Below are 13,562 nucleotides of genomic sequence, written 5' to 3'. Positions count from 1 at the left end.
GGACAGTTTGATCCATTAACTTTGAGTAATCATCCTTCCTTTCTCTGCAGTTCTAGGGGTGGACTGTGGAGGAGGAGATAAGGTAGAGATGCACGCGTGACTCACGTGGGACTGCAGATCTGGAAATGCACATTTAAGTTGGCAAGTGTACACCATGCCGCCTGTGCTTCCCCAAGGCCAGTGGCTGGCAGAAACGGTTCTAAGCAATTGAGTTGGACTTCCTTTTCCTAGGAGTTGCCTAGTTGGTTGGGGAGTCATAAAATAGTGGCCTGAGGAGCTAGAACCAATGAACGCATGGCATTTTAAATACGTGAAGGTAAATGTATGGTATTTGAAGTATGTGAAGATACACAGGGAAAGAAAGAGTAAAAACTGGATTTTTTTTCTGACATCTTTATTCCCTAGATTTGAAAAAGAAAAATGAACAATTTACTTTATTAATCGTAGTACCAATTTTGCCAACGAATGAGCTAAGACTCTTCATCGTGAGATTTCTTCATTGGGCCAGCTCAGGATTTTCCCATCTTTTCTCCACCAAGGCTACCTTTTGTTTTGACCTGGTGCGATTCGTGTGTGTGAAGGTTTTTCTCTCCAAACAAACGGCGTGTGGCGTGAATGAATTTGTATTCCCATTCTTTAAAGTGGCTGGGCACGTGAGTCGTGACCCATCAATGCCGCTTCTCTGCATGAAGAAATGAATGGCATCGCTCTCGGGTGCCTTAATTCCAGCCCAGAGCAGACACTTGGTATTTGTGTTGGCCTGTCCATCCTCATCGTAGCTCTTTGTGTATGTACTTATTTTTACTTCACCGAGGGTCAAAAAGGAATGACAGTGGTAATTTCTCGGGTGTTGATGGGACATGAGACTTTCCAAAAGGTCTTCATCTGTATTTGCAGCCGCTCCCCAGCACTAGCATCACCACCCCAGCTCCACCTCAGCTCATCAGGCATTGGATTCTCATAGGAGCACCGGTCCCTGGAGCCACAAAGGTTAGGGACCGCTGCCCTAGAAGATCTCTTCCCACTGTGAGATGATAAGGGCTCTGTGTATATCACAGGTGGTGGCGCCCACTCAGGATGCTATGTCTTGGGAGTACTTAATACTGGACTGCTCCTAAGTGATAAACTACGAAGTGATCACTGGGGGTAATAACAGCCCAGAAAGGCTAAATCAATGAGACAAGTAGACTGTGTAGAAAAGGTAGGATGAGAAGGAGTAGAGGCCACAAAGTCCTGAAGACATAGCAGTTTGACTCTAGCTTGAGTAATTTCTTCTTGATCTTCATTTAGTCCTGTTATAACTGGTGATAAGTAAGAGAGGCTGGATTCTTGGAGGTGGGTAATTTGTAGGTCCATTGGAACCGAATTAAGAAAGCATCAATAACGAACTTTAATGAGCAAATCGTGTAATAAGAGTCTGAAAAAAACCTCAGGCCTTAGACATAAAACACCGAACATGAGCAATTTGTCAGCAATTCACGATATAATAAAGCAGGTTTTCGAATCCCGTCGTTTCATTATAGTGTTGATGAGATGCCTTGTTTATATCAATTAGTCTATGGTAAACCTGGTTTTGTTATATGTCGTTTCGCTGCAGTTCCAAAAACCTATCAGTGATGTTAAGTGAGGACTTACTGTACTTATTTTATAATCCTAAATGAAGAGTTGCTTCAGATTCTTAAAAAGACAAAAGTTTATGTAATTCTTATACTCGGTTTTCTCTAAATATCTGTTATGAAAACACACACATATAAACGTGTACAGACACACGTGCACACACACTCACACTTTTATTTCCTCCATGGCACTCATATTCTGAAAAATCTACATCTTTGATATTCATCAGAAAACCAAGTAATTTAGGTCCTGATATATGTTTGTTTATTCATTTCTTAGCAGAAATTATTCAGATTATCGAACAGAAGCCATGTGGCAATAGGATACAGTGGTCACCTCTCCAGCCACAGCCTATGACATTTCAGACCAGCCATTTCAGTCCTGTGTGTATTTTGATTCCCACCTGTCTGGTGGCCCTATAAACAAACCATTAACGTGTCAGCTTCTCTGTTCCCGGCTCATGAGTCAGGTCCAGACCAGGAATCCTGCCTCCGCCCCTGGGCTCGCTCCATCCATCCTTCGCATCCCACCCTGACCCTGAGACGATGTCAGTGCTGGAGCTGGCATATCTGTCCCTTGCATTACTATGGCTGTGCTATTTTGAAAGCTAAAAATTCAATTGGCAGCTTGCCTCAAGTCATGTGACTTCAAAGTGGCCACATCTCAGCAGACGTGCCAAGTTCTGTTTTGGCCAGTTCTGCAGAAATTTATCAACCCTTTTTGATTAAAAATGGCCCAAGTGTGTAATGGCTCAGGCTCAATCACATTCTCAAACTGAGATTAGCATCTTTCTGGGGAACTCAAAGGGCAAAATCAAAGTAAGGGATCCTGGATCAGCTAATAGAGGACTGGTCAACAGAACCAGACGAGCTTCTCAGGCAGGTCAGAATCGGTGTCAGACACCTCTTGTTCTGGGTTCACCTGGCTCCGAGGTCCTTGGACCAGAGCTTGGGAACAAAAATCTGTGAGCCCCGAGTCCCCCATCCTGAGAGCTCTATTCCATTACCTGGATAGCCCATTCAGCCACAGCTGACCACTAGCCCACACCTCGTCCAAAGAGAACCGAAACCTGTGTGTCTATGCCCAGAGCCAGGAGCCACTAGTAGGATAAACTGAAGAAGGAAGGAGAGAGACATTTATTGTCAGGGAGGAGAGCCTAGTGGATCTGGGACCTAAACCCCAAAATGAATAAACTGTCTTAACTACCAGTTTATCTGTATTAGCCGAAAGGCTAAGAGTGAGTTCGTGGGGATCCAATGAGTAGCAAACTAGTAAATGCTTATTTTATCGCGGGATCGGCCAGCCCTAGGGCTGCCTCTCCTATCGCTGTTTTATTCTCTTAATCACAAACATCGAAATTTCAGGACACAAAGTGTCACAAGCCAACCACAGGATTTCTCACATCCTTTATTCTTGATCACATTAACATCCAGACGACATCTGCAAACTTCCAGTTCTGCCTGAAGGTGGGAAGCAATGATCATATGGATAACCTGGGCCCCAGACCCACAGTGTTTGCTTATGTCTGGGGCCTGGGCACCCGGCTGCAGAGGGGTCCTGGAACCCTGCAGCAGACTGGCTGCAAGTGTCCGGACGATTTTTTCAGCAAATAGAGTGGACATTCTGACCCTTGATATTTCATTTCCTGGAGCTGAAGCTATGAGCTTATGAAAATTACTTAAACCTCTTCCCGTGGCACTATCTCTTAGACCTCCCACAGTAAGATCTCATTAAACATTCTTCTGCTTTATTTGGGAAGCAAATTGCGGTGACATAAATATCAAAAAAAAATAGAAACTAAGGCGGAACCCTAACTAAGAAACCATCAGACACGCAGTTTGAATGTGAGATTTCATTATCTCTCAGTGCAGCGAGGAAAAGTTGCAACAGCCTAACACACCTTGCTCTAACACACCTGGTTCGATTCGCTAGCACTTCCCATTCTAGAAGAAGGAAAAAAAAAATGGTACATGGCAGGTTCTGGGAAGCCCCATGGGGATATCTTCCCAAGGGTCCCCCAACTCAGTGTTTACCCAAATGCCACTTAGAGCTTTCTTACCAGAAAAGCATTGCCTCTCACATCCAAGGAAATGGGGAGCATCCATCTCTGTTCCCCATCCCTAGGTTTGAGGAAAAAATGAATGTGCCTCTTTCAAACACAGCAGACGTCCTCCCTGAGGCCTTGAATAGAAACCGTTGTCGACTAGACCACCTCAGAGAGTTCCTAAGAAGTGAGCTTTCTTTAAAAGAACGCAAAAGTAACTTTAAAAAAGGAGTAAGGGCTTTTTTTCTTGAGGACTGGATTGAAGTTTTTAAACACAGTAGAGAGAAGAAAAACACTCTAGTATATGCACCCGCGTTTGTGCGCAGCGTTTGTTCTTGGCAATTTCTTCTCGCGTTTGCCGACAATGGTAGAGCAGGAAGTGGGGTGAGAACTGAAATATAAAATCACTGCCTGCTCCACGGCCCAAACCCTGCAGGCCGCAAGTTCGGAGCGGAGCCACAAGGTAGGCGCGAGGGGACGGCAAGGGAAGGGCGGCCCAGGAGTCAGCTGAGGAGGCCACTGGCCCCTGCCTGCTTCTGAGTACGGATGCGAGCCCGAGACTGGATGGAGCGGTCTCTGGGAAAAGACAGGCCACCTCGGCACAGGAGGCAGAGGCCCCACAGCTAGGCCCTGAGGCTGCCGGCCTTGGCGTCCTATCTGGTCTTTTCCACATGGACCACAAGCTGGCCCTCACCTGGGACCTCCATCACCACTATTCACAGCCAGATCTCAAGACTTCCATGTCCACATTCCAGAGCAGCTAAAAGATAAAGTCCTTTCACTGATGACTTCAACGTTCCTCTTTAAGCTGGCTCCTGGGGACACTCAAGCTGACAGTAGTCTAGGCGCTGGTCCCAGAAAGGGTCCTGGATTAGTGCTGTCCTGTCAGCGATCTCTGGTGCCCTGGCAGCCGGCACTGGGCAGTAGGAATGGGAGAGGCATTCTCCGGACTCCAGAACCCCGAGTAAAACATCATATTGACCAGCAACAGGCTGCCTTCCAAGGCTCCTGCTCTTGGCTGCAGTTCTATTCAGCCATCATGGCAAAGCCTTTTATCTCCTGCTGATCAAAAATGAGCATCTGATCGAATAGTGGGAAAATAAACTACTTTGACTTAATTTAATAAATACAGTTTGGTAAACAGCATCTTCTCAAATTTAGAGCATCTTCTCCTCCATTTGGGGGAGAACGGGGACAAATAAAGGGGCTTTTAGTAACGGAGATGGAAACAGGCCCTGGGAACCCTTCATTCACCCGTCCGTTCATCCACACTTATTAAGAACCTACCAAATTTGCCAGATGCTGGAGATTCCATTACGGGTATAACATGGTTCCTGACGCTCCAGGAAACCAGAGCATAGAGGAACAGACAAACGCACATTAGGCAATTGCCATACGTCACAGTAACTGCCATGTTGAGTGCAGGCTCGGGATAGGCTTCCTGGAGGAGGTGACATCTGAATTGGTTTTTAAAGCAGCAGCAGGATGTGCAGCCAAATCCTCCATGTTCCAATGCATAGAATGTAATGGACCGAGATATCATTTAGGTCATATGATGGCAGGTGTCCAGGCTCCAGGACAAAATCAGATACCATTTGGATTCGGTCTGATTCCATGCAGTGGTACACACAGGGCACAAACTAGAAAGCACTGTGCCACGTATAGAAACCATGTCACCTGTGAAACAATTGGAGGAATCAAAGCCAATAGCCTGAGGAAGAAAACTCTGGACTCTAGACGGTGGCCACGTGGAAGGAGATAAATAGGACCTATTCAGAAACAGGTCTGCTGGGTGGAAGGTGTGAGCAAAAGCAGGAGAGAACTTTAGAGCACTGTTTCCCAAACAGTGCGCAGGGAACAGGTAGAGGTGATATGGGCAAAGAGGGTTTCGTGGTCATAGAGTTTGGAAAATGCAGAGTTTAAAAGTCTCAGTTCTGTAGAACTTGTCGGTGTCTTTATTTCAGGAATGTGTTATGTGAGACTCCAGTAGGAGGATACAAGAAATTTTTTCATTTGACAAACATACGGAGCAGCCACTTAGTGCCAGGCACTGGCGTAGGCACTGGGAACAAAGAAATTAACAAAAGACACAGTCCCTGCTCTCAAGGAGAGCAGCAAGGAGACTCAGTAGTAAACGAGTAATGGATCCGTATTTCCTAAACTGAACGGCCCACAGAACCATTTTGTAAAGAAACATCCTTTCATTCTTTTGTTCCTCGGAACACATTTTTGGGGAAAAAGTTAATTAGGAGGATCTAGTGATGAGCTAGAGTGGAGACTTCCCCAGACCCCAGCCCAGGAACTATGCAAGCTGACTCGTAATGTCTGCAGGAATGATTCAGAGGGTGTTTTGAGGTTGGAATGTGTGATTCGGAATCGCAAAAATACTTTCGACGCAGCAAAACTGAATGTTTCTAGAGAGTGCACCTTCAGCCTGAATGAAATCTTCCTGAGAAGAATTTATTGGCTGACGCAAACTGATTAAGGAACACCGAAAGTTACGGCCACTCACAAAAGGATAGGACCATAGGGAAAGTAGGTTTTCGGTGTGTACACAGCGAGATGACAATCTCAAAGAAAAGGCTCTTGTCATAAACCACACGCTGGGCTGAAGAGGGCTCATGACTCTCCCCACCCCATCCCTGTGCACTTGACAAAGGGACACCCTCGCCGGAGCCCTGGATGATGATTTTCACAAGAACGCCCAGGCTCTCAGGCAAGACCCTATGTTCAGAAACCTGGCTTTAGATGGAACTCTGGTTCTCATGTGGGCTTGGATCTGTCTTCAGCACCTGTGAGAGAGGAAATAATCTCTGAAATGCCCAAGGAGGGTGTGGATCTCTGCTAGGGTCAGCCTCTGGGTTTCAGTGTCTTTCTGTGAAGAGCCTCATGTGAAAGGCCAGCGTAGCCACACACTTTGGTATTTCCCAGATGTCTGTAAACACCAGCTGGAGTCAGTAAATAAATGCACACATTTATTATTGTGTATATATGTGTGTATATATACATATTTCAATTATACATTGAAACATATATTCAAATATATATAATTATGTATAATGAGAATAACTGAATTATATATATAATTAAATATATAAAATTATTCTCTTGGCATTTCCCATTTCCTTCCATTTTATTCGTTTTTCCTATTCTCTAACCAATTGCTTAAGTTGTTCATGTGAAAGAACAGTCTCGACATTTTGGAGGTCAATTTATGATTGGAATTTTATTTGAAAGCTTACACTATTTCTTAACACGATCCCAATCTTGCTCCCACTGGTGCTGTAAATCTTAAAAAGAGAAAGCTCTATTCTATCAAAATAGCTCGTTCCATGATGACTCTAGGCAGACAAATGAGACATGTTAGCGTTTCCCTATCCTGCTTACAAATGAGTCACTGTGGAGATGGCAGCTATGGATTTTGGGTGTTGGCAGCGTGAGCCCAGTGAAGGTGACCACGTGGTCCAATTTTAGTGGTCGTTACTGATGGAGGGGAAGGGGGTTCACAGATGACCTCAAACCACAGCCACTCCCAAGCCATCCATGCTTTGTAGTGGTGCTCTGGGTGGTCAACGATTCCAACTCGCCTGACTTCTTGAGTAGATGTTGGTCTTCCCTTGAGCATTTATGTCCCGAAGGTATGAGGTACCAGAGAGATTGCCTTGCCAGTCACACAAGAGATATAATTGTCATATGTAATTGACAAAGCAAATGATTAGAAAACAGATCACTGACAATTTCACTACCTACCTAAAATACTAAGGATGTCATTGCAAGGAATAAAAATAATTGCTTGGACGAGGAAAGAATTCTCCACCTCAGCATCACTGGCGTGTCGATGAAGGCTCCGTCCCATATCCGAATGCTAACCCGGCGGCAATGATGAAAGTGAGAGAGATGCTTCCAGACTTTTCTCTCATTTGAAGCAGCCATACTGACAGCCAAGAGCATTTTGTGAGGGGTGAGGGGACTCCGAGAGGAGATTTAGTTGGTCTCTGCCTTACAAAAGTGGTGGTCGATGGTGCAAGCACCCAGGAAGCAAATTTTATTCCTAGTTTCTCAAAGGTCCCCCTACAGATCAATGTCAGTCCCTGTGACATTTCACCAGTGCCCATCAATATGAGAATAATGAGGACAAAGTTCATGAAATGAGTTATTTATTAAATTAAATGTATTCAATGTAAAGGACCCATCTTTTGTTCTGAGATTATATCATTTTTTTGTTGGAAAAAAAACACCCTTTTTTTTATGAAATGGTGGTCATATTAGAGAGCTGTAGTTGTGGTAACTGCTGCTGCTACCATAATTTATATACGTCAGTCCCAAAAATATTTTTCAAAATTCCCCTTTTCCATGAAACCCAAAGGTCCAAGAGCCGCTGAAGGCATGAGGGACTGGGAGACTGGAGAGGCTCGATTTAGTTCAAAGAAGAAAAACTGTGAGAAAATAAAAATCACAAAGGTAGAAATACCTAGCCTGTGTGTACACAGTGATTTGCATGATTTCTCTCCAGCCGTCAGACCCCAGCCTCGAGAACTTGCCAGGAGGCATCTTTGCATCTCTCTCTAAGCCAGAATGTATGTCCTTTGTCTGGCAGTGTGAGCATCTTCCCCACCTCCTCTTCAAGACAGAAAACTAAATTTTGTCGTTTCCCAAACTATGTGGAAAGAACTTCCACCCAAGAAGCCAGTGGGAGAGGCAGAGAGTGGCACACAGTCCAGTCTCCTTTGTCTCCTGAGATGCTGTTCTAAGGCATTTAATCCCAGGGGCTCAACCATCTGGCCCCTCCTGGGTCCTGCTGTTCAATTTTCTGGAACATTGGTCCCGGCTTCCTACTCTCCACCCCAGCCCCTCTCCCTACCTCTCATCCTGATCCTGTTGTACCTCCTCCCGACAACTATCTTTTTCTCTGTGGTAGCCTCCTTGGTGCTCAGAGCTGACATTAACTGCTCTAGGGCTCTAAGGACGTGCACTTTCTCATGTTGGCATGTGTCACTCCATCCTTTATCCTGGGGCTGGAGAAGAGGGTTTCAGCTATTCCTACCAGTGATGAAGCCCTGCTATGCAATGCTTTAGAGACCTTAAATCTAGATTACACTGACGATCTCCATGAAGGTTAAAATGAAGGGTCCAGCAGTACCGTAGGAAGAATCCATGCGGAACGGGCTGGAAGGCTCCGTGAGGTCAGAGCCCCTGACACCAGCTCTGGCTCTCGAGTCAGAGGATCTGACCTGGCTCTGGATGAGCTGCCGTCTCACTGAGGCTCACGGAGACATGAAGGGTTCGGGCAGGGGGGCCTCCGAGGTGCTGCCAGCTCTCACAGGCCGCCAGTGGATGACTCCATCGCCTTACCTCCAGCTAGCCTGCAGTCTGAGCACGCCAGGCTGAGAGGCTGGCAGAGAAAAGCAGCCGTGGTGAGTTGTACAGAGGCAGAGGGTCCCCTGCCCCCTACAGGTTCGCCACATCCCCTCCCGCCCCCCAAGACACCTCCTGGGGGAGAAGACGAACATCCCTGTTTCTTTATCCCGTCAGCTCCAATTCCCCCCTTTTTTGTCAGAGAAGTTGTTTGACATTGGAGCCGCGAGTGAACATGGCATTTGGCTAGATCCAGCCAGTCGATCTTGTCACCTGCCCTGAATCACCAGGAGCCAGGGGCTTCCCCGCCAAACCTGGAGTGTCTTCATAAGCCAATGCTATTTCCGCAGCCACGTAGCCATACCCAGTGACCAGCCGCGGTGGTCATGCCTTTCCACACCTGCCGTTGAACCCTGTGAAATGGGGAGAGGCTGCAGCCGCTTGCATTTTTTGCCTAAAGGAAATTAAACACATATATCTATATGGAAATATAGATATATAATGGTCTATGGGGAAAAAATTTGTAAAGCATAAAAATCTAATAATCTTTATCAAGTTTAAGGAGCAGAGCCTGGCACATTTGGCTGTCTGTCCATGAGCAATGCTTAAAAAAAAAAAAAAATGCAAGCCACAAGTCCCCAAGTCTCTCCAGCACCATTAAAGGAAAGACCACACAAAAATGTGGAATCTGCTTGGTTGGAGATGATCATTTCTGTGGGCTTTTCAGATATATTTTACTTTCTGTTATTTGCATTGTTTCTCTTTCTCTCATACCAGAGATGTGCCTGGTTAGAGAAACGGTCTTAACATTCCCAAGCTGACAACTCTCCAAATACTCGAGCCAAAGGAATTCAGTGCACCTACATAGCGGAAGGGGGCGTGTCCCTCTCCACGTGCTGTCTTGCCAGGTCGTGTTTCTCTAAACCCGAATGCTAACTTATCAACTTCTGTAGGTTTCACTGAATACAACTGCATGGAATGCTATTACTGTTTGCAATGCAACCTGATCTAAAAACATTGCATTTCTTTTCAATCCAAAGGGGACTAGCAGGTTTATTGTGTTTGCATGTGCTTTCCCCCTAGACTCTGGCTGCCCTAACAAGAAATTCAATAAATCTACTTCCAAACCATCTTGCACAAGCTTTGCATGTCCAGTCTGGGCCTGAGGAAATTAACAAGAGAATAGAACATACCATCGACTTGCGGAGTGGCGATAAATTGCGAAGAGAGCATATCAAGCCATTCTCACTGATGTTTAAAGACTCCAGCCTGGAGCACAAGGTAGAGCTGGGTCTCCGTAGTGGCTCTTTTTCTGAAGTAAATTGTCGTAAATGTTCGTGGGACGAGAGACAGCCCAGGGGCTGCCGTTTCGGTTGCTATGTTTTGCTGTTTGTTTGTTTGGTTTGGTTTGGTACTGTCTTTCCTTTTTCTCTTTGCAAATCATGAGTAGACTGAAGGCCATGAAAGGAGATGTCACTTAGATCAAGAGCCTCAGCTTTGCTCTTTAAGGGAAAGGTAACGGAGGGGACACGGAGCCCTTAAACTCTGTGACAGCAGAGGTGTGCCTTCCACTTTGACATTATTGACCCAGAGGCCTTGACACTCACTTCCCTTTGCTTTTAGGTGAATTCTCATCAGTTGCGACCCTTGTAACGTAATACACGAGGGTACCCAATAGCTTCACGTAAGCATTTGTGATAAACACTCCTTCTTAGATTGTAGACACCTATTCTTCCATGTTTCCGGTTGTCTACTGTCCCCCACCCCCCACCCCCGCTCCCCGTAATGAAAGCACAGTAGAAAGAAGACGGGGCACAGGGATTTGGAGTGGGGTTCAATTTCTACCTCTGCCACTTCTTTGCCATGTGAACTTGGAAGAGTTGAGCAGCCTGTCTGAGCATGAGCTGCTCTCTGTACCCTGAGGATAATGACCAGCCTCCCTCACAGGTGCTTATAGAAGGCTCCAGGCAATGCCTTGATTAGGCTAAGTGTCCCAAAATGGCAGCCATCATCATATTGATGATGACTTTTTCCGATGCACCTTTCTCACCCCAGCTCTGAACTGTAAAGCGTTGGGGAGGGGAGGGGGTGTTGTCCCTGACTAACAGGGCTGCTCCTTTGCACTGACGGAAGCGGACAGACCTTCCCCGACTGAGCACAAGAGGTGCTTGGTGTCTGCCGGAGCCTCTGGGAAGAACAGCAGGGAATTTGTAAGCGAATTTCAGGAGTTTGATCTGATACTCTGCAAAGCTCCAGTGAGCAATTTTTGTGTGAGTTTGCTCAGATGCCTGGGAGAGTCTGCTTTCCTTGGTTTGGGGAATTCACACCTCTCTGTGCATGCACCATTCCCAGTGATGTCTTCGATAACTCCCCACAGGTTGCAAACTCCAAAATTCACATCTTCACCTGCAGTTCACAATTTAAAACGTACTATGTCTATGCACTAACAAAACAAAAGGAGAAGAAACATTTCGCCTCACTCAACCCCTCTCCCACCCTTTCGCCAAATAAGACTTTTTTATTCCTAATATAATTGAGGGCTTAAGGTCCAAATTAAATGCATTTTCTTTCCTGGTTGCTACATTGAGGGAGCTTGGAAGAGCAGGGTAGTCTTGCAAAGAACCTTCTCAATTAGCCTGTGTAAATACCTGTGTCTGGAGTTTTACAAAACCCTTTTATTCGTTCTGGTTAAAGATGTACTTGCTTCACTAACAACCCAACCCCTGCAAGCTGTGCATAATTTCTAATATGCTTTAATAGGGTCCACATCTCGTCTGCAGGCATCTGGTTTGGGAACAAGAATAAACTTAGGGGAGGCACACGATGTGCCTAAGGTTAATTTCTGTGACCGGAGAGGAGGTTCTTCTAGGAGAAGCAAAAGGCAGCATCCTGAGCGGACTCATGGGGATTTTCCCAGGCGGGCCAGCCCTGCTTCATTTAGCACATGCTCTGCATTGTGTGGGTTCCCCAGGGTGAGGACAATGGGGCGCATCAGAAAACATTCATGCCCCCCTGTGTCACAGAGACAGTCCTCATTGACTCTTGGTCTGAGACTCTCTCTGGGGACTGAGTTACTGCTGAGCAGAGGATATAAATAAATCACAGCCATTGGGGATTTACCATATACCAGGCGCTATTCTAAGCTGTTCACACAAATAGATGAACAATGAGGGTATGAAGCTGATGTTACTATGAGCCACATTTTATACTTGATAAAATGGAGATCCAGAGAAATGATCGAGCAGCCTGCCCAAACCTGAACCAGCAGCTGAGGCCCACAGTGACCCCAAAGCCAGTGCCTGGTCTGTCACCACATTGCCTCTCCCTGGAGCTCTTCTTGGGACTTGTTCTCGAAGGCCCTTGTACACAGAAGATAATCCTATTTGAATTCAGGTGGGGTGAGAGGCTCTGGGGTGGGGCGCAGGTTAGGTAGGAAACCGCCCTGAAGCCTTGCCAAAGTAAGAGCAGGGGCTTTCAAGGCCCCAGGGTTCCAGAATTAGAGAACTGTCCGTTTTCTATGCCATACTCAAAAAGAAAAATCACCCAGTGTGGAGAGTATAGGAGGAACCTTCCCCCAATAAACTGGGCTTATACCCTCAGGATCAGGATGAACAGAAAAGAAAAACCCACGGAGCAGACAAAGAGTGAGTAAAGCCACATTCCTATGCCCTGGCGTTGTTAGATGGAGTAAAAAAAAAAAGAAAAAAGAAAAAAAAGCAGTCCAAGCACTCCAAAATGGAATCCACGTAGATTTGCCGCCTGAGTTCATATTCTGAATGTGGTCTAAAAAAGAAACCTCAGGCAGACTTCGTATTTCCTGTCGTCCCTGGTTGACACTGCCCCCTGGTGACCAGCAGAAGCAAATGCAGAGCTCCCTGGAAGAACGTGGGTTTAAGGCTCCACTGACCGACCTTAAGACACAGTCTGATTTCAGAGACATTAAAATGTGGGAGGAAAAAATTGTGTGTCTTAGAATTGCTGAAATCTGTATAGTAGTTGTGACTCCAAAGCCTTTTCTCTTCCCTCAGCCCCACCTTGCTTCTTGGAAGCAAGTTTGCACCATAAAAGCATGTTTCCTGAAAGGAAACGTGGAAATGGAAATAATGATCTTACCCTTGGAAATTTTGAAGGGAAGAAAAGGCTTCGCTCTGTTTCAACAATAGAAAGACATATGAATAAGGAAACTCTTGGCCTCTCCAGCTTTATTAGTGAGTGGAGAACACAAAAGCTCCTTTGAAATGTCATTCAGACGTTTCCAGGTCACATTTGCTTATAAAAATTGGCGCATCGACCAACAGTGCTTTAAATCAGGTGTACCTCTGGTGCTGCGTAAACACCTGTTGAATGAATGAGGACACAGATTAAGGAGCATGTTGGAGGAGACCGCCTCGCCCCCCATCCCTGGTCTCAGGATACGTGTTGTGAACTCTGAGAGCTGAAAGACGTGGGTCAGTTTTGAGCTGACTTAGCTGTGGAGTTTCAGGAAAAAACACTGTAAAGTTTCACTCACTTCCTGCCATGTCACTTCAAAGTCATGCGCACACAC

At 45.9% G+C, this 13,562-nt stretch overlaps 1 protein-coding gene across 4 annotated transcripts in view; it reads left to right on the top strand.

Moving 5' to 3' along the window:
- The window catches only part of ADCY8 (adenylate cyclase 8), a 159,254-nt gene that overhangs the window by 83,817 nt on the left and 61,875 nt on the right, over window positions 1–13,562 (top strand). For 2 of the 4 annotated variants that reach the window (XM_039845878.1, XM_039845879.1), the window contains exon 8: window positions 10,100–10,297. The exons of the other annotated variants lie outside the window; for them this stretch is intronic. In XM_039845878.1, coding sequence (XP_039701812.1) covers window positions 10,100–10,297 — 198 coding nt within the window. The remainder of the gene's footprint in view (window positions 1–10,099; window positions 10,298–13,562) is intronic. 4 annotated transcript variants of the gene reach the window in all.

This window comes from Pteropus medius, unplaced genomic scaffold, assembly GCF_902729225.1.
Source record: "Pteropus medius unplaced genomic scaffold, Ma_sr-lr_union100, whole genome shotgun sequence".
Taxonomy (NCBI): Eukaryota; Metazoa; Chordata; class Mammalia; order Chiroptera; family Pteropodidae; genus Pteropus; species Pteropus medius.
The sequence above is the reverse complement of the archived record's forward strand: the minus strand, read 5'-3'. Positions and strand labels throughout refer to the sequence as shown.